The sequence below is a fragment of the Larimichthys crocea genome, chromosome XXI (assembly GCF_000972845.2).
Source record: "Larimichthys crocea isolate SSNF chromosome XXI, L_crocea_2.0, whole genome shotgun sequence".
In the NCBI taxonomy this organism is placed as follows: domain Eukaryota; kingdom Metazoa; phylum Chordata; class Actinopteri; family Sciaenidae; genus Larimichthys; species Larimichthys crocea.
The window spans coordinates 20737477-20763601 of record NC_040031.1 but is presented as its reverse complement, the minus strand read 5'-3'; the positions used below and the strand labels follow the sequence as shown (position 1 = coordinate 20763601).

At 41.5% G+C, this 26125-nt stretch overlaps 2 protein-coding genes across 2 annotated transcripts; both read left to right on the top strand.

Annotated features, from left to right (window-relative positions):
- The first annotated feature begins 357 nt into the window (after nt 1–357).
- endouc (endonuclease, polyU-specific C) lies at nt 358–3333 on the top strand. The gene is made up of 8 exons (XM_010753987.3): nt 358–504; nt 658–714; nt 804–903; nt 981–1092; nt 1202–1323; nt 2335–2447; nt 2592–2742; nt 2834–3333. Exons 1-8 carry the CDS (start codon nt 380–382, stop codon nt 3107–3109), a joined length of 1056 nt encoding a protein of 351 aa, XP_010752289.2. The 5' UTR covers nt 358–379; the 3' UTR covers nt 3110–3333.
- Nucleotides 3334–4083: 750 nt separating this feature from the next.
- polr3b (polymerase (RNA) III (DNA directed) polypeptide B) lies at nt 4084–25296 on the top strand. The gene is made up of 28 exons (XM_010753986.3): nt 4084–4276; nt 5024–5056; nt 5826–5882; nt 5980–6044; nt 6146–6221; nt 6394–6494; nt 6660–6751; nt 6853–6970; nt 7736–7844; nt 8627–8749; nt 11173–11289; nt 11382–11516; nt 12678–12839; nt 13272–13472; nt 14620–14782; nt 15694–15847; nt 16016–16090; nt 16183–16281; nt 16369–16496; nt 17574–17783; nt 17877–18035; nt 19694–19811; nt 19939–20081; nt 22189–22292; nt 23432–23598; nt 23865–23978; nt 24138–24311; nt 24959–25296. Exons 1-28 carry the CDS (start codon nt 4205–4207, stop codon nt 25086–25088), a joined length of 3399 nt encoding a protein of 1132 aa, XP_010752288.1. The 5' UTR covers nt 4084–4204; the 3' UTR covers nt 25089–25296.
- The last annotated feature ends 829 nt before the right edge of the window (nt 25297–26125 follow it).

Here is a 26125-nt window from a genome sequence, read left to right as displayed (position 1 = left end):
CTGAAATTAAGCCTTCAGCTATAAAAATGGGCTCAATGGATTATTTATTCATCACTTCATCATTTTGCTAAGACAAGAAATAACAAACAAGAGACAAACAAGTGATAAGGAAAAGACTGATAGAGAGACTTTTTGTTTGGTAGGGTTCTTGGTAATATTGTTACCATCACTTCCTCCTCTCCTCTCCAAAGCAAGACTTCAAATAACTTGTGAACTGGACTGATAATGGAACCTGATCAAATCCAGTAATGACACATCAGTTACAGTCTTTACAGAGCAAAGGTGAACAAAAGATGAAAAACACACTTTGCATCAAGTCCATATAACAAAGCGCCCTCTGGTGGATGTACAAAACATGGACGTCAAAACAGGTTTGCCCATGCGCAGTCAAAGGACATCTGTGGGATCTGAAGTTCTGTTGGAGACTGGAAACATACCAGGGAGTACTCCACTGTTGTCCGAGCTGAAAGAGTGGGAGCTTGTAACAAGTATCATGGCTGCAAGGTGTGTATTTATATTATTATTATTATTATTTTATATATACAAACATAAGCTCAGCTTGGGTCCATTTTATGATTTTAAACTAGAGATATTTTTTTTATTTTTTTATTTTAGACAGTAGTTTAAGTCTGAATATGTTTTTTGTGTGGTGCACAGGTTCTGTGGAGTCCTCGTCCTTCTCACCGTGTTTCTCAGTGGACTGGATGCATCAAGGTACAGCATCCACTAACAACATTTCACATGAGTTATTGTGTAGATTGTGTGTGCCAGTGTTGGTCAGTTTCCTGGATTTTGTGTAACAGACCAGCTGTAAACCAGGAACTGTCCAATATCTTCAATGAGCTGTGGAGGCTGGATGTGAATCGCATGACTCCTGGGATAGACTACAACATTTCTGTTCAGGTATGGAGCTTATTCTTATTTAGGTAACACTCATGTTTTGTTCTTACAAAGATACACCTTGTGTTTGAACTGTGCAGGGCAGGGCCGGTTATGTAAACCAGGGCATCCATGTTGTTCGGGATTACGCCTCACAGCCTCTGTTCTCCAACGTTAATGAGAACAAACTGAAGAATGCGACCACCATATCCCGTAAGTGTCTCTGTAGAAGACAGACAAACCCTTTGAGAGTAGAAATCCAGCTTGCAGACTATAATAATAAACTAAACTATAATATAATAAATAATTTGTGTGTCTGCAGGGTTCATCAGACTCCTGGACAACTATGAGCGGTCCACGGGCGTCGCAGAACAAGTCACAACAGAGGAGCTGGCTGAGATGAATCTCTTCCTGGATGCTGTCTTACAGACTGAAGTCATGAAGGTACATGTTATAACCAGTTTCAGGTCACATACACTCCTCACACCTAACTTCTTCCACCTGTTTGTTTCCAGTGTGAATGTCTCACATAAACATATATTACATAAGTTGTTTTGTTTCCCACCAACTGTTTCCGGTTGGTCATTTTCCTACGTTTTGTGGTTTTGAGACTGCATCTGAACTCCAGTGGGAGTTTTGTCTCTTCCTGTCTCACCGCAGCACTGAACAAATTACTTCATGATGTTTGAGAGAGGAAAACACATCTGCAACATCTGTGTGCAGCTGAGGAATGCTACACTGGCCTCTGTGGTCTCCCCAAAGAGTATCAGTGGAAAATGTGGACATACAGTACTTGTTGTATTTGGAAGAAAGGCACGTTTGTTAGATGGATCTCATGACTGTAGTTGACATCAGGACAAAAATCTTTCTTCAGTTACAGACAGTTACACATTTTAGTATTTGCCTCCCTCTGTTCATCAGAGGCTCCTCACACCAACTGTTTGTTCAAAATAAATCTAATGATTACATTTGTTTGGCAAAACACACATACACAGTGCAGTCTCTTTACTGACTGTGCAGAGTGCAGGTATAATCAAAGGGAGAAAATAGATAGAAAATGTGTAATAACATTTAAGGAAGGAATTTTAAGAGAGAGAAAATAAAGAAAATGGACATTCAATAATAAAAAACATACAAAGTGATAGTGTAATGTAACTCTGGGAATATCTACATCATCTGAATATAAATGTTTTTGTCTGTGCAGCTTTTTTTACATTCCTACACTGCACAGTTCTTAAGTTTAAATACCTACTGTACATACTGTCTTATTTATTGTTTTTATAATTATTTTACATATGTTATTGTCTATTTCCTATTTATTCTTATTGACTTTCCTTATTTATATTTTCTGATGTTATTTTCACTTGGCAGTTCTTACACTGTTGTGAGAACATCTTGCACCAGAGTTGCAGGGTTTGCGTTGATGTGTCTGTCATAAATGTGACTCCTTCACAGCGGGCTCATAAGTACCTGGTGAGCAAAGGGAAGTCCAGCTCCAACCTGATTCACTTTAAGAATCAGCTCCGCTTGATCTGGTTCCACCTCTACCACAGACTGAGGAACGCAGGGTGAGGCGTCCTGACAAACACCAGCACATGAGCACGATCATTAAAGCAGTCTGTGTACAGAAAGCAATCAAGGGATTTACTGCAACAGCGTTGTTTGTTTTGGAGTAATATTTTATTTTGTGTGGTTTTTCTAAACTACAACAGCCTGGACTCGAGTGGATTCGAGCATGTCTTTGTTGGAGAAACTAAATCTGGAGCAGAAATTGTCGGTTTTCACAACTGGATCCAGTTTTATCTGCAAGAAAAAAACAGGCACTTGGACTACAAAGGATACAAGGCCAGGGACCTTGACTTAGTGAGTTAGTCAGATGAAAGAGATGCATTTTTTTCTGTTAAAACATAAACCACTCTCTGTGTGTCTGATTTAATCATGTTTCTGTCCGCAGCCTGATCAAGACGACCACGTCCTGAACCTCCAGTTCAGCTGGCACGGTTTGGTGAAGCCTGTTGGCAGCGCGTTCATCGGGACCAGCCCTGAATTTGAGATGGCTCTCTTCACCATCGTCTTCCTCATGAACACAGAGAGGAGCACCACAGTGCTGGTCAACATCGACCAGTGCCAGATGGAGCTGGTGGTCATCAGACACGGGCGCTCCCTCGGGACGGCGTACCCCAAACTGCTCAGTAGCAACAGCAGACATGTGAGGCAGCACTCACACTGATGTGGAGGATCATCTGATACAGAGTAATGCTCACATTTGTATAATGTTCATGTACAAGCACGGCACAGGCCTGCTTAGTATAGTACAAACATAGATGTGTACATGTCTATATTTTTTATCTGGACCACTGTAAACTTTCAGTAAAAGTTATTGATACTTTTTACTTTGAAATATTTTGTGTGTGACTTTTATTCAACCTTTGTAATACATTAAAATCACTTCTTTGCAGTCATGTATTGAGTTGTGAGTATGAACGATGAAGTACTTCATTACATTATATTATTGTACATAATTGTCCTTTGGGTTGCCACCTGACATAAAATTTTTCAGCTGAACCAAACCAGTAAGGCTGATGGATGTCTAGATGATTTCCATGACAGCAAAATCCTGAAATTTACTGCAGATCCATTTTTAAAATATTAGATAATATTTTAAAAATCACGGCACAAAATGTTTTTTAAAAAATGTTCAAGTCAGCCCTGAAGTCTTAAGCCTATGACTCCATTTCTGTGGCAGCAAAAGTTTCTGACACATCACAACTTGGAAAAATCAAACTTAACCAAAGACTAGATAGATTATTTATTTTTAGTGTCTTTAAATGAGTGAAGTCATATGAACTGATCCTTTATCAGTAATTAGTGACAGCGGCTGTAAAATAAAATGAGTAAAAATATAGAAAAATTACATATTAAAATATCAGTAGTGATACCGATGAGAGGGTTTTTATGGAGTTAAGAAAAATAAGTAATAATTCTCAGAAATAAGAAATAAAATAGAGAAACACTAGAAATATAAAATAAAAAAACTATATACAGTATGAGATTATACTTATATATCATGTGACAAAAAACATACTTACTAATGTATCCTCTATGCCTGATTGCAGAATATAAAACAGCTACAATCATATTTTAATTTTACTACAAAGTGCCTGAGAGCGGAACTCTTTGTTTTGTTCTGCCCGCCCGGACGTTTTACGGTGTGACACAGGAGTGGAGCGCATGTTGGAGCGACTTCCGACGCCGAGTATCAACAGTGGCAGGAGGAGCAGAGGCTAAAGATTAATGTCTGTACTGCTGAGCAGGAGGAGCAAACATGGAGCTGCTAGGAGGAGAGTTTTGTGACATGACTCCTCAGGAGCTGGCGGCTCCTGTCAACACTGTAGCGGTAAGTTTGGAGGAAATAAACACTGAAAGTTTCCCACCACGAGTACAGAGAAGCTAACACGGCGGCTAACACAGAGAGAGAGACAGACAGGAAGATGAACGACAGACAGACAGACATGCAGACAGACAGACAGACAGACATGCAGATAGACAGACAGACAGACAGACAGACATACAGAGAGACATGCAGACAGACATGCAGACAGACAGACAGACATGCAGACAGACATGCAGACAGACATGCAGACAGACAGACAGACAGACAGACAGAGAGACATGCCGACAGACAGACAGACATACAGAGAGACATGCAGACAGACAGACAGACAGACAGACAGACAGACAGACATGAAGATGAACAACAGACAGAGAGACATGCAGACAGACAGACAGACAGACAGACAGACATGCAGACAGAGAGACAGACAGAGAGACATGCAGACAGACATGCAGACAGACAGACAGACATGCAGACAGACAGACAGAGAGACATGCAGACAGACAGACAGACAGACAGACAGACATGAAGATGAACAACAGACAGACAGGCAGAGCAGAGCAAATAATTAAGAACAGAAGTTTGCAAAAAATAAATAATACATAAATAAAATGATAAAATATTATAATGAATTAAAGGCAGTGCATAGAAACACAAGCTGGTAAAAGCATGAGACAGGAACAGTCTGACCTTTGACCTTAAATGCAAAAAATGATGTTTGGTTATTTAATTATTTTTTCTTTTTGACAGGAAAAATGGAAACTGCTACCGGCCTTCCTAAAGGTAACCGAGCACACCTTCATCTACCTGCTGTTTACTGAGCTTGGTCTTAGATCTCCTCTATAAATGTCATTGTTTTTATATAGTGTGTGTGTATACATATATATATATATATAAAATTTATTATAACCACTCACTCTTTTTACCTCGTTATCATGGCACCTGTCAGTGGGTGGGATATATTAGGCAGTAAGTGAACATTTGTCCACAGAGCTCACGTGTTAAGTGTAAAGATTTGAGCGACTTTGAAGTGGACCAAATTGTTCTTGTGGGGTGTTTGCAGTCTGCAGTTAAAGCCTCTGCTGCTAACGTCGTGGTGCCAGATACGACGGGTCAGGGCTGTTTTGGAGGCAGAAGGGAGACTTACACAATATTAGACAGGTGGTTATAATGTTATGACTGATCAGTGTATACTGGTGTCACTGCAAAGTTTATCCAGCAGAGTGTACTGCAGTTTACAAACTGTGACCGGCAGCACAGAGTAAGAGAAGAAGCAGCTCTCCGCAACGTCAACTGGAATTCATTGACAATGTATAAATGTTAAATTATTCAACATTTCTAATGATATTTCATTGAAATATTCTTTAAGCAGCCTTCTGAGTACTTTTGCATATCCATTTGTTGGCCACCATATTAGTAATAAGTGAATTTTTCCTGAATAAAATGAGCGTCGTCTAAAAAATCTCACAACAGTCATGCTCTACTTACTACATCCATCATCCATCGTGTATTTCATGATGTAACTCACAGCCTGTCTTTTGTTGTTTTGCAGGTGAAGGGGCTGGTGAAGCAGCACATCGACTCGTTCAACTATTTCATCAATGTGGAGGTAAAACACAACCCCCGACATGAGTGTGTGTGTGTGCATGTGTGTTACAGCTGTATCAGCTGCATCTTTATGCGAACATGAACATCTTGTTTTACAGATAAAGAAAATAATGAAAGCAAACGAGAAGATCACAAGTGATGCTGATCCCATGTGGTATCTCAAGTAAGTCACATGACCGGTCTTCGTCTGCAGTAATCTGTCACTAATTTTAGAGCTTTTAGATTTCGTGTCAAGTTTAAAATGTTTAAATGTTTTCCATCCAGATACCTCAATATTTACGTTGGCATGCCTGATGTTGAAGAAAGTTTCAATGTTACCAGACCGGTATCTCCTCATGAGGTGAGCTCACTTTGTTGTGTAATGTTAAAGAATATGAAACATTGTTGGCATGAAGGTTTGTCTAGTTGTATGTCAACATGTTTGGTAGCAAAATGACCAAATATTTGATGGTAGCAGCCTCAAATGTTTTCTCTGTTATATATCATTGTAATTAAATATTGTGTTTCCTCAGTGTCGTCTCAGAGACATGACCTACTCAGCGCCCATCACAGTGGACATCGAGTACACTCGCGGCAGTCAGAGAATCATCCGTAATGCGCTGCCCATCGGAAGGTATCATAGTTTGTCGTTTTGTGTCACATCAGTCTGGATCAAACATCTTCATCATCTTCCTTTCTACCACTTCTCAGTCTTCTCTTCTGTTTATTTATCTTAACTCAAAAACATCTAACAGTCATAAACAATATATTATATATAAAGTTCTCCTGCTTTTCTCAGGATGCCGATCATGCTGCGAAGCTCAAATTGTGTCCTCACGGGGAAGACTCCCATGGAGTTTTCAAAACTTAACGAATGTCCTCTGGATCCAGGTACACAAACGATCACACAGAATGAGAGTAATAACACAGTCTCATTAACAATTCATTTTTGTGGTCATGATTTATACATGCCATCTCTGATTTCTTCACAGGGGGTTATTTCATTGTAAAGGGTCAGGAGAAAGTCATTCTGATCCAAGAGCAGCTGTCCAAGAATCGAATCATCGTGGAGCAGGACAGGAAAGGAGCAGTCGGAGCCTCAGTTACCAGGTACTCGCATCAGTTACTTTATAAGATAGAAAGGTCTAGACAAGTGGAATAATGTGAAACGATGTGGACACACTAGAACACGTACGTATGTGCATGCGAACAAGAAACAAAACGGGTCAAAACCTGTTACCTGAAGATAAATTATGTTATAAATTTTGTACGTTAGTTTCCGTATTCATGCATATGCACATTTGACATATACATAACTGCTTTCTCAGAAAAATTACAAAGAAAAGGGGAAAATAACTCCACAAATCGACAAACAAAAAATAAATCAACTGGGAATATAGACAGATTTCAGCATGATAGTTAAAATAAAATTTAAGAAAGACCCTGCTGTTGTCTTCCTAGGCCTTCCCTCTTGGGACATTATAAACTCCTCCTAGTCACTCAAAAGTGTATTCTGCAAAACTGGATCAAAACTTCTCCAGCACCGCGCTTTTTAGACAACACACCTGCAGACCTGAAAAATGTGTTACTAGTGTTCTGAGTGGAACCCCCAAACTGGAGGACACTGAACATAATAGGCTGCTACACATACCGTAAATGAAACGGGTACTAGTTTATTTACCACTAAGTCCATATAACAACTTATCACCTTGGTAGTCCAGAGTAATCAACTGCAGGATCCCAACAAATTCAAAATATGTCTTTACAGAGTTTTGCTGTAATTTTCAAGTATACATCGTTAACCTGTCTTGCCGTTGATGTAGAGTGCTCCTTCATCCTTCACTTGTTTGTCAAACCTTTAATCTCTAATTGCAGCTCCACTCATGAGAAGAAAAGCAGAACTAACATGATCGTCAAACAAGGCAGGTTCTACCTGAGACACAACACTCTGTCAGAGGACGCCCCGATCGCCATCATATTCAAGGTAAAAGAGTTGACGATGACGAGTGCACTGACACTGCTAAGTGACACTGTGCGTCCAGTAGGGGGTGCTACAAGACAACTAGGTACATTTGGATGAGGCTGTTTTTATGTTTTTGCCTCAGAGGCTAAAAGCTTCTGTTTGTTTCCAGAGTAACTTGAGCCGACTGAATTGATGCATATATTATGTGTGAGAAGAGGAGAGATTTTGTTGCAGGTTAGCGTGTTTTTTCATTAATTCTTCATCAGAGTCATTTTCATGTGTCGCCCGTTGCTCTCAATGAAAATGTCAGTCAGCCAGCTGGCATCATTAACTTCTTCCCCCTCTGAGGACAAATCTCTCCAAACATGTCAACTTGTGAGCGTCGAGTGTTGGAAGCTGAAGTTATTATCCACAGGACACCGTTTGAGCGCTCGCTCTGTTTGCTGTGCACTTGTATATCCTGGGTGACTTCTTCCCCCGTGTTTGGCAGCGGCTTCTGAGTTCCAGTGTGGAGCAGACGGATCAGTTCCCACAGCTCCACATTTCCATAAGCAAATGTCAGACAACCTTATGACTCCCAGTTCACCTCTCCCTCCTTGTACACACACACATCTCTTCCACATGCCTCCTGACTCTTGTTCCAGTTACTAGTTGCAAAATGTAATTTCACCTCACCTGTAAGGTCTTTTTTCATTTATGTGGTACATACATTTAATTCTTTATTTTAGTTTCATCCACACTTTTTCTCACTTGCATCTTGCCATCAGTTCACCTTACACACACTTTGCTGGTCATTCACTCAGGGTATGGGCGTAGAGAGTGACCAAGAGATCGTGCAGATGATCGGTACCGAGGAGCACGTCATGGCCAGCTTTGCCCCGAGCCTGGAGGAGTGTCAGAAGGCCCAGATCTTCACACAGACACAGGTACCTCATCTGTCCATGTGCACCAGATCTGGATGATGTGGTTAAAACATTTTTACGATGACGCGAATAATGTAACAAAACATACAAGCCTCGATTTCTGCACCTACCATGATGATATTCAGATCACTGCATTTTTTATTATCACATTAAACAAATGAGGATGATGTTAGCGAGTTTTTCTCAGCCTGAACTTGAGACGTGAAAATGTGGGTATGGATTTTGAAGGGCGAGGGTGTTTATCAGGCAGGGATGGTCTTGTAAATCGATGGTTGCGCAGCAGACATTTTGACATGTCATAGCAGGAAACTCATAGGTGTATTAATCATAGGGGAGGTCTGGCTGTTGAAACTCGTTCTGAGTTCTGTGTTTTTCCGGCTTAAACAAAATGTCTGCAGTCAGCCTCTTGCAGTGTGAGAAATGTAGGATCCAGCTTATTTGAAACTCGTTTTATTTAAAGACTAAATGTCAGGATGTCCTCGCCTCGGCTGCATCCGTTTTGACCTTTTTCTTCTAGTTTTTAAACCTGTTTGTTAAAGCTAATACTCTTATTCATTTTCCAGCTGATGACAAGATTTGATAGCATTCTCATATCTGACTGTTAGCTTAGCACATAGACTGAAAATGGGGAAACAGCTAGCCTGGCTCTGTCTGACAGCCTACGAACTTACTAACTGGAGTCACCACTGGGTTGCCTGCCGAGTCACATAACCTTCTGTAAAAACACAACTTGTTGTTCTTACTCTTTAGTTTTTGAACAGATTAAACAAACATTGTGTAACATGTTAATTGGTGAGCTTTAGGATTGTCGTTACCTGTGGACAGAGCCAGCCTTCATATTTAGCCTGCAGACAGGTGACGGTGATCATCTTTTTGTCAGTCTGTCAGCAGGAAAGTAAATAAGCACATTTCTCAAGAGGTTTATGATGACCAGACAGATATGTGCATGAAATAACAGGAAACTAAAACTTTTATGTAATTACAGTACGTCTCAGCTGGAAGTCAATAAACTTATCATCGGTCCTAATGTGCCCATTAACCTCGTCTGAGGAGCAGGATGTTGTTGTTCTGACTGTTGACAGACGGCGTTCTCTTTGTCTCTCTGTGATCAGATGACTAAGGTTTTGTCTTACCAGCCAGTTAAGTAACGCTTTTCACGGGTTATTCAAGGGGCCCGCGTGTTTTCTTTGACATCTACAGATGAATGCAATCGGCCAATTTGTTTTTCATAAAGATTATGTTGTTAGAGGAACCACTGATGCATTGATGAGGCCATATTTGCTTCCTAGCAACCGGTCGCCGCAGCTCTCATGTTCCTCTGTCTGCCAGCCTCCATGATGTCTTTTCATGGTATTCATTGGGTCATTGTATTGTGCACAATGACGCCTAAATCTATATAATCAAAGGCAGATAAGGCTTTAGAAACATTGTTATCAGATTATGATAAGTAATCTGCCTAAACCAAATTTGACTGCCATCTTTTTTTCAAATCCTGATTTATAATTAGACATCATATTTTAAGACACAAAAATGAATAATAATTTCTCTGAATTGGACAATAACTTGTTCTTCCACACAGTTCGGGGTATTTATAAATGTATATATTTTATGCATCATGGTCGACAGGGTGGGTGGTCCTGCAAAAAGGCTTCAGCCTCATTAACCTTTGACCTTTCTGTAGATCTGTAGAGGTCTGCACAGACACACTGAGTCAGGTGTGTGTGTGTGTCTGGGTGTCTGTGTGTGTGTGTGTTCGCCTGCATTATACCCTTTGTGACTCCCCACAACCTGATTTGTGCATCTTCTGTGCTGCTTCTCTCAAAACAAACATGAATCATTTTACATCAACATAAACTTCAAATATATTCAAACAAAATGACTTTAAATGCAGCTGTTTCTTCTTATTACTTAATTACTGAGAAGAATTAAGTGGCTTCAACACCTTGAATATCAAATCAAGTTCCTCTGTAGGATCAGACTGTCAAGTATTAAACGTTGCGGGCCATCCAAGTGGTTGAGGGCTCTAAAATTGTGACCATGTAATCGCAAAGTTTGACTCTGGTCGGGGATATTTGTTAGATTTCCTCCCTGTTCTTTTTTCATCTGTAAATAGTTTACTTAAAGCAGCCTTGACTCCAACATCTTTGACACTTTTTCCTGAAGCTGAAGACCATCACCTCACATCTGCTGCCCTCACTAAGAGTTACATTTTAAGGAATTAATGTTTTATTTATTTATTTATTTATTTGTCATATTTTTGTGAAGGGTTTATAACCAAGAGGTTTGACTGGGTGGCCAAATGGGATTATGTGTTTATATTAGTAATCCAATGATTGTTTTGGTCCTACAGTTGAAACTCATCGGCACACGTATTTCCTCCTCTCGACTGCTCTCTCTGACCTGCTGCATGTGCTGCTCTGTTTCAGGCTCTGAGGTATCTCGGCAATAAAGTGCGGAGGCAGCGCATGTGGGGAGGCCCCAAGAAGACTAAGATGGAGGAGGCCAGAGAGCTTCTGGCATCTCTTATCCTCACACATGTGCCTGTATGTTAACTGACAGACAAGAATCATTGTTAATATACTTGATATACGGTAGTCAAGAAAAAAAAAACAATGATTTTGTCTTTTGTCTGTAGGTGAAAGAATTTAACTTTCGGGCTAAGTGTATTTACCTCGCTGTGATGGTGCGGAGGGTGATCCTGGCTCAAGGGGACAACAAGGTGGACGACAGAGATTACTATGGCAACAAACGTCTGGAGTTGGCTGGACAGGTAAGCCTCTACACCTGTCCTCCATGTGGTCTCATTTACTGCATGCATGATGCCATATTTAATCCATCCATTCAGTCATTACATGACAAAAACATGCAGGTCCATTAAGTTCAGTTTATTTGTCAACTGAGCAGCAGGAAATTATAAATGAGCCCGAGTTCAGTTGTGACTTTAGGAGGCACCCTGTTGAACGGTGTGTTTATTAAAGGTGTTTTCTTTACTCACAGACACACAATGCTTATTTATAATACACGTATAGAAAAGTACCAATATCGCTCACATGCTTTGGCGCGAATGGATCACAGCGCTGGACCAGAGGACAGCAGCTGCTCCAGCCTTGATCTCTCACCTGCATCTTTGTTCCTGCCTCCTTCGTTTAATAAGACTCTCATTATTTTCCCTCAGCTTTGTTTTTCCCTGTTTTGTTTTCACCCACCTCCCTCCCCACCTTCCTCCCCCTCCCTCCCCCCTGTATTTCAGTCTGGCTTTGTCAGGGGAGAGATATGCGGTGGCACCAAAATCCAGAGGCTGTGGAAGCATGGGGATTTTTCAGCACCGTGACAATAGAATTGCTGCCTTGACTGGAGCGATTGAGCTAATCCGCAGGCCCGGCTCTGATAATGTAATTACTGCTGTCTTAAGGCCTTTAATTTCCCCCCCAACCTGCTCTGTATAAGGAGCAGGAGATGGTAGGAGGAGGGGGGAACAGAGCCCTCTTTCAATAGGGGGCTTACACACTAACAACGCCAGCAATCTCCTCACTCTCCAATTATGGTTCCCTGACATTCAACTAATTGGCCTGGCTACGCAACGGAAGCTTAATTTCTTTATTAATTTTAAGCAGCGCTGCCTGTTTGTTTTGATGTATGCTAATGCACTGGGTGGGTGGGGGTGGTGAGAGAGGTTGCCTCCTGTAGGCCTGGCGGAGGAGGACAGGGACCTGGGACGGAGGCCAGGTCAGGCTTATCAGTGAGCCGGCACACCTGGTTATTAAATCTGACTGTAAACGCACCTCAGCACTGATTAGAGACGGCAACAGATGAAGGACATCTAAAGACGCCATGACAACTCCATCTCTGACTCGACATCCAGTTTGGAGACAAGTGAACAGCATCAATCAAAAACCTTCTTACTAATGATGACTCTCTGTGTCTTGTCTAGCTCCTGTCTCTGCTGTTTGAAGATCTGTTTAAGAAGTTCAACTCTGAGCTGAAGAAAATCGCTGATCAGATCATCCCAAAGCAGAGAGCAGCGCAGTTTGACGTGGTGAAGCACATGCGGCAGGATCAGATCACTAACGGCATGGTCAACGCCATATCAACAGTGAGTCAGAGACCATAGATATGAAGACATAATTAGATAGAAGTGATACACCCTTACTCCGTTTTCTTATTCAGAAACAGTTTGATGTTTGATGATTTGTATTTGTTTGTTTTTACAGTACACATTGTGGCCTGAAATTAAGTTTTAATCTGTGTTAAAACAGTATAAAGACCCCAGAACTAAAATCCAGTTTGTACAACTTGTCTGTGTATCATCTGAGCTGAGTTGAGCTGAGCAGTCATTGCATGAATCTGCAGCAGCTTTTAGTTACAACAACACAATATGATCACAGCAGTATGATGTTAACAGGTGTAAAAACTCAGCTGTAGTTTAATACTCAAAAAGCTTAAAATCAACCAGCATACTACCTAATTAATATAATATTCTTAAATCCTTGTGTTCATTTTTTTCCCCTTACTTTTCTGTCCACAGGGCAACTGGTCTCTGAAAAGATTCAAGATGGACCGTCAGGGCGTCACCCAGGTCCTGTCTCGTCTCTCCTTTATTTCGGCTCTCGGCATGATGACCAGGATCTCCTCCCAGTTTGAGAAGACCAGGAAGGTCAGCGGGCCGCGCTCCCTGCAGCCGTCACAGTGGGGAATGTTGTGTCCGTCCGACACCCCTGAAGGAGAGGTGAGTGAGCTGCAGCAGCCACACCTGACCTGTTCCTGTTGACCCAGTGAGGAGGTCAAACTAACAGCGTGCACACAGGTCGCCATGATGAAGATGGTTCATCCTCAACCTGTGTGTACAAAGTTATCCCTCGATTCTGTTCAGTGTTAATATGTTGTGATGTGTATTGTATGAATTAGGGCTGCAACTCATGAGGACTTTCATTGCTTGCTTCAGATTGTGTCTTTTGTCTGACCAGCAGTCCAAAATCTAAAACTATTCAATGTTCAGTAAAAGAAAAAAACAAACAAATCCTCACATTTCTTAAGATATTTGGCATTTTTGTTTGATAAATGATAAATTATTATCTGGATTCCTAGAATTGTTGTCAGTTTTTCTAGGAATGAAGAACATAATTCATATATTTATATTTACGTAACCAAACTGCAGAGAAAAGAGGAGAGGGCTTTAAAGGTCCAGTGTGTAGGATTTAGGGGCATCTAACAGTGCAGTTGCTGACTGCAAACCCATCACCTCACCTTCTCCTTCCTAGCATGCAGGAAAAACTACAGCAGCCGTGAAAGATGCGAGAAACGTGACTCAGTGTTTAATTTGTCTGTTCAGGGCTACTGTAGAAACATGTCACTGTGGAAATTTTTCAGGTGAATACACTCTAATAAAATTTTACAGTGCTTTGACTGGGAAGTGTAAAATATTAGGACCTTCCTGAAATGTGAAAATCTTAAAGTTGCATTAGATGACATTAAAACTGTTTTTTCTTCATGCAGAATAGAAACACAGCATTATCAGTATCCCGAGCTTGAATTTAATTGAGCTTTCATTTGAAATACTAGTTTGTCTGCCATTATTGAAAAAAAATCAACAGGTGGGCTCATACAGAGCTGACACGAGCCATTTCAAAATGTCATTAGACGTCCGTTAGATGTTGTTGTGGATTGATCCGATGTGGATTTCACAAAGACCTCTCGTGTCGTGTGTAAATACAAAGAAATATGACCTTTTTAAAACATCTGAGTGACATCTGTTGACATTTTTATTTAAGGTGCCTCATCACTTACTGCAGACTGTTGATCATCCTCTCTGATACTTCTTGTGCCTTAAATCATGTTTTCTGGTTCTTGTTTATATCATTGTTTTTGGTTTGTAGGCGTGCGGTCTGGTGAAGAACTTGGCTCTGATGACCCACATCACCACCGACATGGAGGACGGTCCGATCATCAAACTGGCCTTTAACCTCGGGGTAGAAGACGTCAACCTGCTGTGCGGAGAGGAGCTCTCCTATCCGAGCGTCTTCCTCGTCTTCCTCAATGGTAAATCTCCTCTGCACCAGAAAATCCTAATAAATAAATAAAACACAGAGAATTAACAGTGGATGCTGTTGCTTTAGATCACTTGAAAGGAATGTCTAATCCTCCCCTGTTTTGAATGCGTTGCTTATGAACATGAAGGGAAAATATTCTGTTTAGTTTACAGAAGGCAATTTTGTATTTTGCAGGGAGGCTGATAAGTCATTAATTTCATGGCAGCAGTAGGTATTATTCTTGAGTCAGAACTTGGCCCCTTAATTACTGTATATGTTTGTCTCGCCACTGATAACTGTCAAATTATATTAGCTGCCATACCATTTAATTAGTTGGTAGCAGCAGGTGTCAAAGCCCTTCAGAGTGTGTTCACTGCGAATGTGCCCTCACACAGAGGCAGAGCACAGTGTCTGCTCTGTTCTCCACTCATTTGTCTGTCAGACTTGATATGAACAAACCCCTGCCGTCAGTTTGAGCTCTGCTTTCACCAGCCGTGGAGGTTCAGAGTATGCCACTGGATACGCATGCTGTTTCGCTTTCTCTTTCCATTTAAAGTGTGTGGGTGTGAGTTTTTGAGTCAGTAGGTACCCCAAAAGTAGAATTTGTTAACTTTTTAAACCGTTTGGTTGTAGTTTTGATAGTCATTTTTATGGTTTGAGTCCTTTTTCCAAACAGAATTGCCAAACATTTCTGTCTTCCAGCTCCTGAAAACTGCCTTTCTTTGTCTTATATGACAGTAAACACAACATCTTTGAAGTTCAGACTGTAGGTTGGACAAAACAAGTCATTTCAAGACGTCACTAGGAGCTCTAACAGGGACATTTTATAGACAAGATGATTTATTGAAGAAAAAAAAAAAAGATAGGCATTAGTTGCAAGATTTGTGCGTTGTCTCTATCTTTATCTCTGTGTTATGTCAGGTAACATTCTCGGTGTGATTCGAGATCATCATAAGCTGGTCAACACCTTCAGGCTGATGCGCAGGGCAGGTTTTATCAACGAGTTTGTGTCCATCTCCACAAACCTGACTGACCGCTGTGTCTACATCTCTTCTGATGGAGGCCGTCTCTGCAGGTGGGGAAGTTTGAACCTGGACTTTTTACACAAGGCATTAAAAAAATATTAAAAATCTCCTTTTGTAATCCAGAATTGAACTTGAATACACCTAGATCTTTGCATGATACATTTTCTCATGCAGGAAATTTAAATTATTGGCTGGTCTGTGTTGTTGTTCTCCGTCAGGCCGTACATCATAGTGAAGAAGGGACAGCCAATGGTGAAAAACAAACACATTGAAGATCTTTCACAAGGTTACAGGTGAGTCTGGGAGTCAGGACAACTACTTGTTGGAAGAGTTTTTAAGTTTGTCACCACGTAACTCCTCATTTTTGTTATTTTCTGCACTCCAGAACTTTTGAAGACTTCCTGCATGAGGGCCTGGTGGAGTACCTGGATGTGAATGAGGAGAACGACTGTCAAATTGCCCTTTATGAACACATGATTAACAAGTGAGTGTTTCACCTTACATGGAATACATACATCTGATTTGTTTATGTCACTCTCTGACTCTTTTTATCTGTTTATCATTTCTGCAGAGACACAACTCACCTGGAGATCGAGCCCTTCACACTGCTCGGGGTGTGTGCTGGCCTCATTCCCTACCCCCACCACAACCAGTCACCCAGGAACACATACCAATGTGCTATGGGCAAGCAGGCCATGGGTAAGACACTGCTGCTGAGCAGGTAGCTTCAGCCAGAAGGAAGGTCATTGAACTGTGAAGATCTCAAATCCTTTGTCAAACATCCTCTACACAGCTGCGCTGTTTACTTCTATGCATGCATACACACAAATACAGATACTGACAGTAATTTAATCTCGCATCAACACTATTCTTAAGCCTCCTAAATCTGCTGGTTCACAGTTTAGAGTTTTATTTGCACAAGTTAAAATCATACAAAAGGACATTAGAATAACAAACAGTATAGATACAAGCAGCCTGCTGGTTCGCCCCCCCCCAAAAAAACTCTACTCCTGCTCCACTTCTTGTCAGAATACATTTGTATGTGTGATTGAGTGTTTTTCTTATATGTGTGTGTGTGTGTGTGTGTGTGTGTGTGTGTGTGTGTGGACATCAAACATGGGGAGCTTGCGTAGGTTCTCTATTGTGCTGTGTGTGTGCGGAGGCCCTTTCCCTGCCAGTCACCCAGAGTGTCATTAGCAATTCATTGTGTCTGCTCTGGCTGTGCTCAGGGGGTCAGTGTGCTCAGCTGCGAAAGACCACAGAGTGCGCACCCGCAGCTCCTTGGTAACCAAAACTTCCCCAAACGGCCCTGCTAACATTCGTAAGAGCAACGGTCACCCCCACCCCACCGCTTTACCTCTGTCTGTGCCTTCCTCCACCTCCCCCGCATTATTACAAAAACACAGACTGGAACTATATTTGGCCCAATATCCTCTGCCTTGTCTGTTTTGTGTGGACGGCCCCATACATGTGCAAATCTGCTTGTGTAGCACCGGCCTATTATCACAGAGTCTGCGCTTGTAGCTTGATTGTGAAGTAATAGCATCTGACAAATGTCAAGGCTTCCAGGGAGGCCACGCTTTATGCCATAACTCTCCCTGTTCCTTGAGACTCTACTGCACTGCGATGGTGCTAACCAGGCACAGTCCCAATACATTAAATTCCTATAATCTTCTAATAATTGATTTATAAAAAACAAAAATGACACACGTACATTAACAAGATTGTTCAACATAAAAGACTGACTTACAGACTTCTCCATACTTCCCTCTCCAGGTACTATCGGCTACAACCAGAGGAACCGTATCGACACGCTGATGTACCTGCTGGCGTATCCTCAGAGGCCGATGGTAAAAACAAAAACCATCGAGTTGATCGACTTTGAGAAGCTGCCTGCTGGTCAGAACGCCACCGTGGCTGTGATGAGCTACAGCGGCTATGATATTGAGGATGCTCTGGTCCTCAACAAAGCCTCTCTAGACAGAGGTGAGGGGTGATGTGTTCCCACATGATTTTAATATTTTAGAAGAGGCTTGTATTACAACATATTTGCACATAAACATTGCTCTTTTCCTCCAGGTTTTGGTCGTTGCCTCGTCTATAAGAACGCCAAGTGCACGCTGCGGCGTTACACCAACCAGACCTTTGACAAGGTGATGGGGCCCATGCTGGATGCTGCCACACGAAAGCCCATCTGGAGGCACAGCATCCTGGATGCTGACGGCATCTGCTCCCCCGGTGAGTACACTAGCAGGACTGGAAGTGACCGACACCATCAGCTTGTTACTGATGTTTCATTCACTCTTGCCTAACTTACTGACCTGTGTCAGGGACTTCTTTGTTGTTTGTTTAATTCTGTTAATTCAGGTTACAATTTTAGATTCAACCTTTTACAGGAGGAAAATGCTGATCAAGTTTCTGTTTATTGGAGTCTGGAGGCAAATCTCTCAGTTTAGCACTGAATAATGACAACACAACAGTAGCAGAGTTTTCTTTTTCCAGCCTTCATTTTCTGTTGACGTAGATACATAACACGACCAAATAAAGGACATTAGCATGGTGCAATAAGTTAAATAGTGCCCTTCAAGTGCTTGTCTGACGGCATCAAAATCACTTCAAAATGAGAATGCAGTTAATTAACAGTTAAGTTGGTTAAATGATCATTTAGAACAGGTACGACAGGCCGTCTGCCATGCTGAAGTAGCCAAGTTGTACGTTTTGTTTTTGAGCAGCTGCTTTAGGTGGAGCGGTCGTCATAGTCGCAGTAAAGGCATTACAGATTGCTATTAGAGATTAAACTGTCTACAATTTGTGGTTTTGAAGAACCAAAGACTGAAGCAACAACCTCCGGTGCGGGGAAATAAAGCCAATGTGGAAGCATTAAAAACTGTTTTCCTCAAGCAGCCGCTTGAGAAGTGAGTTCACCTACATAAGAGCCATGTTCAAATGCCAAACTTCACAGCAGAAATGATCATGTTTACAGCCTGGTTCAGCTGACAACTGTACTGAACAGAATTTTTGATTTTAACTAACAAATGATATTAAGGCTTAAAATTTTGCATAATTAACAGTGCTTGATTGACAGGTAAGTGCTGTTACAGATGGTTTATTAGAGCACCCAGACGTCATTCAGCCTGCCTCAGGTCTGCTGATCCATGTTTTTGCTGATAGTTAGATTAGCTGGGAGGAGGAAGAAGCAGGACATGCAACATAGCAGCGGCCTGCGCCACATATATTCACTTCAGAAACCTACGCGTGACGTCACTCTCTGTCCATTCTTCATGTTTACATCTCGTTTACATTGTCGTTTACATCTCCTCTCTGGAGCCTCGAGCAAGAACAGGAAGAGCATTAATAATAATGAGTCTGTCTTTTGATGGGCTGTTTTGTGAGTGACGCACGGCCATCCCAACCACAGGTAACAGAGTGTAGTCCAGGTGAGCTTTGGTGGGAGCCTCGCTGAAGTTGGTGAGTGTGTATTTGTGACATCACAACCTTATGGAAAGCCTGAGGTTTTGTTGAGGGCACAGTTTCTGAATATGGGCCGTGTGCTTTTCTCCGTGGATTAAATGTTTTGATATGTTCACAGTATTTATACAGCACCTAGACCTGCTTTGTGATTAAATAAAATGTCACTTTCTACTAAATGGGACCTTTAAAATCTTCCATAGGCAGTGCACAGGTAACTGCACATACTGGTGTGGAGTTTTTAACAAAACAACCAAGTCTAATTAGATAAAGATGAAGTGGAGATGAAGGCAGAGGCCATTTATCATCTGTTCTTCCGATCATTCAGAACTTGATCCAGATTTTAGACCGAGACTGTTGATCAATACAGACGAAAGCCGTCCTAACACTGTGATAAACCTGTGCAATGTGTCTCATGTGTCGCTCAGGTGAGAGGGTGGAGAACAAGCAGGTGTTGGTGAACAAGTCCATGCCAACTGTCACCCAGACACCACTGGAGGGCAGTACCCAGCCAGGCCAGCCCCAGTACAGAGACGTGCCCATCAGGTAAGAGCCCTTCAGTTCCCCAACACCACACCCACCCACACTCCCTCAGCTTGTGTCACCTCGCTGTTGATCCACCTGTTCAGCTTTCTTACAAATCCTAAAGAAATTCTCTCTTCTCTCTCTGCAGCTATAAGGGCTCGACAGACTCGTACATCGAGAAGGTCATGATCTCATCCAATGCTGAAGATGCTTTCCTCATCAAGATCCTCCTGAGGCAGACCAGGAGACCAGAGATCGGAGACAAATTCAGCAGTCGGCACGGACAGAAAGGTGCCTTCTTCTTCTTCTCTCTGAGCTAAAACCTAAACGTGCAATCATCTTCACCATTCAGAGCCCTGATTTTCAACCCGTCATGTAAGATTAGAAATGATTGGTGGGTGAAAAAAAACAAAAAACTTTGGTCGTCTCTGTGCTCGAGCATTTGTTGAGTCAAGTCCCAGTGGCTGTTGCTCTGTTACTGCCCCCCTGTCCTCATCTTTCAAGAGCTCTTTTCAATTAATTGGCTCTTTGTCCTGTGCCAGACTATGCAAATTTATTACACCCCAGCAGTATTCTGCTGCTACTGGGGAAAAAGTGTTTACAACCTCCATTGTTTTGCAGCACCTCCCCTATAGAGGGCTTGTATGATGTTTTAATCAAAAAGCTAACTGGCGCCATGCATAATTTACTCTCCTCATTAAGGCTGTGGCCACTGGGCGGTCAGCTCAGGATGGGACAATGTCTTCTGTCCCAGATAGTGACGAAGAGAGAGAGAGGTCGCCGGGGGGTTAGCTGGAGGAGATCTGGATGGAAAGTCCCAGATGTGCAACTGATGGACGGATAGTTTTTAATCAGAGCTCTTTGAAGTTGAGGTGTTCACTGCTACTTATAAATTAAGAAATGATTTTTTTTCTTTTCTTTTTTTTTGCTCCACTGGGGTTGTTCCTGTATGTAGATATACACAGATTTCTTCATTTTTATTATTTTTATTAGAAGTGGATTTGGCTGCAGCAATATATTTCCCAGCTCCTCATGACTAGTCTCATAAGTCCTGGTCAGCAGAGCAGAATAAGTTAATTATTTACCGGTCACACACACACAGCTGTGGAGGTGGGGGAGGAGGTGGAGGGGTTGTCAGTAGTAGGGGCCCATTGTGCCAGCCGCCAGCGTGGAGCTGTATGAGCTGTGATGGAGGGCTCTGGACCCTTGCTGTTGTCTTGCCTTTCTCTGCTGATTTCATGCCTCTTTTATCATTCACTTTCACACAAAACAAACAACACCGAGGATGTCTGCTATGGGAACTAGTGTCTCTCTCTCCCTCTCTCTCCCTCTCTCCCTCTCTCTTTCTGAATCTTTCTCCATTTTCCACTTTCTTTCCTCTTCCTCTCTTTCCTCTTTTATCCGACTATTATCCTGATACTTTTCTTTCTTTTACCTTTTTTCTTCTGGTCCTGCCATGCTCGCCTTTTCTCTTTTTCTTTTCACCTTCTTCCTGCTGTTGGATGACTTTCCAGTAAATCACTGCACTTGTTCCCAGTCAACATCCTGTTACTACATCCTGTAAGGCATCAACAGTCTGCTGTGTCGCCGACTGGTCAGCTAATAGTGAATTTTTCCCACGTGCACGGATTCAATTTCTCCTCTCCAGTTGATCCCCCCTCCACTTCCTCTGAGTTGAACTGAAAGTCATGGATGTGTAATCCCGGTCTCCCTGTCAAGCTAAGCACCTTTCTCCACTTCCTGCACTCCTTCTCTTCTCTCCTCTTTTTTTTTTCATTTGCAAATGGGCCTACAATCTGTTTACCCTGGCCAGGGAAGAGTGCTTCAGCCCCCTCGGCAAACATTTGCACTCACACTTAAACTCCTGGCTACCAGGGTGCTCGTCCCCTCACGTCATGTGAATCAAAAGACGACCCTGTCTGTCCACATGAGTATGGAAATGTCAGCTCTGCACTGAGCCTTCCAGCAGCAATACACAGCAACTAAATGTTTACTAAAAGTGGTCAGTTGGCAAAAACAGTGCTGCAACAAACAATTATGTTTAATCATTGATGATTTTTGTTTTAGATTAGTCTGTGAAAGGTAACGATGGCTCATCACTCATCATCATTTGCTCGTTTTGTCCAACCAGCTGATGATAAATTGAGAAAAAACATCTTATCCTCACATGAAAGAAACTGAAACCAAAGTTTAATGTTTTTGTTACATTACATCATTTTCATTTTCTGTGATTCAACTTAATCGACTCATTTTTGCAGCTTTGATTGAAGATAAAACTTTAAAAAGTGTTTGTAATGCTGCATCTGCAACTCCTGTTAAAGTACAGCCATACTGCTGTGTGTACAGATGTGTGCATTGACTTTAATATGTCTTTTTTTCTGTGTGTGTGTGTTTCCAGGTGTTTGTGGCCTTATCGTTCCACAGGAGGACATGCCGTTTTGTGACTCGGGCATCTGTCCAGACATCATCATGAACCCTCACGGATACCCGTCCAGAATGACGGTACGAGAGCATATTTTGTTGAACTGAAACTTGTTTTTCTCAATAAAAAATGTCATTGTTTTGTTGAATTTTCATTATCGATTTAATCCTGAGATTATTCTTGATTATTCAATTTATCAGTTAGTCTATAATCGTGAAATATTTCTGTTCAGCTCAAGATGAAATTTTCACGTTTTCTTTTGTCGGACCAACAAAATTCAGCTCACTTGAGTCGTAATTTGAGCCGCTGGAACCAATAAATGTGACTCAAATGATTAATCATTATTGAAGTAGTCGCCCATTCAATTTTTGGCAAATGATTAACTAATCAATCAATCATTTCAACTTTTATATACTGCCTAACATATGGTAGATCTAATTGACTTGTTTTGGTGCAATGTTGGTAATTTGACGATCTAATTGAATCTAAAACCTGTAGTTTTTATTTTTGCCCGCAAGTTCAGTCCCTTTAGTCACCTCCGTCTCTGCGTTGACCATCGCTCTTCATGGGTTTGTGTCGGCTCTCCTGAGACAAAACCCTCATTCTCCACACTCCTCTCCTCTCCGGGTTATCATTGGCTTCCAGAGCACACGTCCATTGACACCGCGAAGCAGCAATCTTACTGTTCACAAACAGATATTTGTTGCTGCGGAGAAGGCTGCCAGCGAAGCTGCCGCCTGTAGTAGGGTGTGGAAGTTTTATCAAACACGCACAGTACATCTGAACTGCAGGATTGTGCTGAATGACATGAAACTTGGCCACGGTTCGCCTGTTTTTTGTTGCCTTACACTGTAAAAAGTGGAGTGATCTTTACTGCTGAAGTTGTCAGTGCCAGCGTGTTTGCTCGCTGTGGTTGTCATGGAAAAGACTCAGAAATGTTTGGCTCGGGAGGATGTTTCTGTGGCCTGAGAGTGAAATGAGAGTAGGTGTTTCCTTTTATGTGACAGGGTCAGGGGTCCCCTTAGTGCGACCTCAGAGGAATTGTTGAAATCAGTCATCCTTAGACTGCTTGTCCCACCCAGAGGGGTACATGTGTAATTCAAATCTTACCCACAATATCAACATTTGGTGCCAAGAGTGTAAATCACAAAGGATTTATGGTAAGAACAGAGTCTTTGTTACATTTCTGGATTTCAAAGAGTGTGTCTAATTCTGTCAGGTGGGAAAGTTGATTGAACTGCTGGCGGGGAAGGCGGGAGTCCTGGACGGACGGTTTCACTACGGTACGGCCTTCGGAGGAAGCAAGGTGAAGGATGTGTGTGAGGATCTCATCCGATATGGTTACAACTACCAGGGCAAAGACTACGTCACCTCAGGAATCACCGGGTAATAAAGAGATCATGTGTCTTCACATTAAACACAACTCACACTCATCACATTTTCCAAAGCGTTTCATATTTAAAGGTTATTTTCAGCTTTTATTTCTGTCTTTACAGGAAGAAATAAAATTTTTGATGCTCTGCCCTGCATCACCACGAGAAAATAACATAACTTAGATAGATGATGTTCATTTTACAATCATTTGAATGACTGATTAATTGCATAATAATTAAGACATTTTATATTTAATATCTTTGCTCGATTGTCCTCAGGGAACCTCTGGAGGCTTATATCTACTTTGGACCGGTGTATTATCAAAAACTGAAGCACATGGTCCTCGACAAGATGCATGCCAGAGCCCGAGGCCCCAGAGCTGTTCTCACCAGGTAAAGTTTATTGTATTATTGTTATTACATAGACATAGAACATACATATTACATCTTGGAAACATAAACGAGTCACTGTTTTTGTCAAAAATGTAAAGAATTCAAACTTTTTGATACAGAGCAGAACAAGTAACCAATCTTCTGTTTCATCGCTATCAGGCAGCCAACGGAGGGTCGCTCCAGAGATGGAGGTCTGCGTCTGGGAGAGATGGAACGTGATTGTCTAATCGGCTACGGAGCAAGCATGTTACTGCTGGAGCGCCTCATGATCTCCAGTGACGCCTTTGAGGTGGACGTGTGTGGACAGTGCGGCCTGTTGGGATACTCTGGGTGGTAAGTTAAACGCTGCAGGTCAACCATTTTAAATTCTTAAAGGGATCAGTGTGTAGGATTTAGTGAAATCTAGTGGTGTAGTTGCAGATTGCAACCAAGGGGCAACCTCTGTGTCTGAACTGCCAGCATAGGGGCAGCCAGAGCCACCACACCATGATTGGAGCCCGTCATTTCACCCTATTCTTCCTAGTGTAAAGGAGAAAACTACAGCATGTTTTAAAAAAAAAAAAAAAAGTGAAAAGAACCAGCCATATCTGTAGATATAAAAGATAACATCATTTTAATTTTTAATTCAATTCAATTTAAAGAGTTTATTGTCATTGTCACATGATCCACTGTGAATTCATGTTTACATATACAATAAATTTAATGTGGCAACATCTTTTTCAGAAAAGATTTATGTTTGCAAGTTTAGTAATCCGCAGATTAACTTTGTTGGTTTCATTGTCTCTACAGCTCTCATTGGCCACTGAGCCTGAATCTTTGGTCCTATTTCAACATTAGGTCACATATTTGTGACTGGTTGCTAATGCCTTAATAGTCTAGCATATGTAAAACATGTTGCCTGATCCAGAACGCAGAACAGAGTGCAGTTACTAATCCTCTGGTTTGTCTCTGGTCTGATAGTCTGTTCTTTTACCTTCCAGGTGTCACTACTGTAAGTCTTCCTGTCACGTTTCCTCCCTGCGTATCCCGTACGCCTGCAAGCTGCTGTTCCAGGAGCTACAGTCCATGAACATCATCCCCCGACTCAAACTGTCACGCTACAACGAGTGACCAGGACAGGGACAGAAAGTCTGTGTGAGTGAAAGGTTCAGAGTTAGAGTGATTGAGACAGATTCATTTGTTAATGCTCTTAGAGAAGAAAGAAACATTTTTGTTGTTCACAAACCAAAACGATGTGAAGTTTCTCATTTATGTTGATACGTTCTCACCACTATGCTCTTTGTATGTGTACATAATAAACACAAGACGATTATTTCATTATCAGCTGCCGTGTGATTACTTCTAACTTTTCCTGTTAATTACAAACATTAAAATCGGCTCTCAAGTCTCAAGACAACATTTGACCACACAAGAATACACGAGGAACAAACAGCAGAAGTTAATGAACAGCTTTTCTTTTGTTTCTGCTTCAATAATCTTAAAAATAATCTTAAATATAAAGAATAAAATTAGGATTTTTAAGCAGTATTTATTTGAAGAAACACTTGAGCTACAGGTGATCCATGTCAGTAGTTGGATCTGGTTTTATTTTTGTCAAAGTTATCTAACTGTTGGGATGACCCGAAGATGTCACTGATTGGAATCCAGCCATCGGCCTTCATTGTATGTCACACTGTCAGACTGTCTGTCAGTCTATTGTATAAAGAGAATAAGCAGTACTTAAAAAAATAAAGATCATTGTGTGGTAATGCAGATGAAAAGACAAATTCAATATAGAAATGTAATGCATTGTTTGCTGCGTGCTCAACATTTAGCCACTGAACAGTTCTGCAGTCAGTAATGCTAAAGAATAATAAAAACAATAAATTCAACCCCAGAAAACAAACAAACATCAGGTACACGTGAAAAACGTGAATTTGACAGCTACTCACATTAAAACATCTCTTATCAGCTGTCACACCTTGTTAGGCAGATTATAGATGCGTTAATATGTCTGAGAATGATTGATCAGTGCATCAACATCCACACAGGAGTGACAATATCAATAATACTTAAAACTGGCTTTGTTATTCTGAACAAATAAAGAGCAGCAGTGTATAGTTACAGTCGGCCTGCAGAAGGAAATCATGTTTTAAGCAGAATTGAAA

Coding starts and splice junctions, on each gene's coding strand:
- endouc (XM_010753987.3), top strand. CDS start 380: ATGCGCAGTCAAAGGACATCTGTGGGATCTGAAGTTCTGTTGGAGACT. Junction 904..980: donor ACTACAACATTTCTGTTCAG/GTATGGAGCTTA, acceptor TGAACTGTGCAG/GGCAGGGCCGGTTATGTAAA. Junction 2,743..2,833: donor AGGCCAGGGACCTTGACTTA/GTGAGTTAGTCA, acceptor TTCTGTCCGCAG/CCTGATCAAGACGACCACGT.
- polr3b (XM_010753986.3), top strand. CDS start 4,205: ATGGAGCTGCTAGGAGGAGAGTTTTGTGACATGACTCCTCAGGAGCTG. Junction 6,222..6,393: donor GACCGGTATCTCCTCATGAG/GTGAGCTCACTT, acceptor GTGTTTCCTCAG/TGTCGTCTCAGAGACATGAC. Junction 24,312..24,958: donor CTGTTGGGATACTCTGGGTG/GTAAGTTAAACG, acceptor TTTACCTTCCAG/GTGTCACTACTGTAAGTCTT.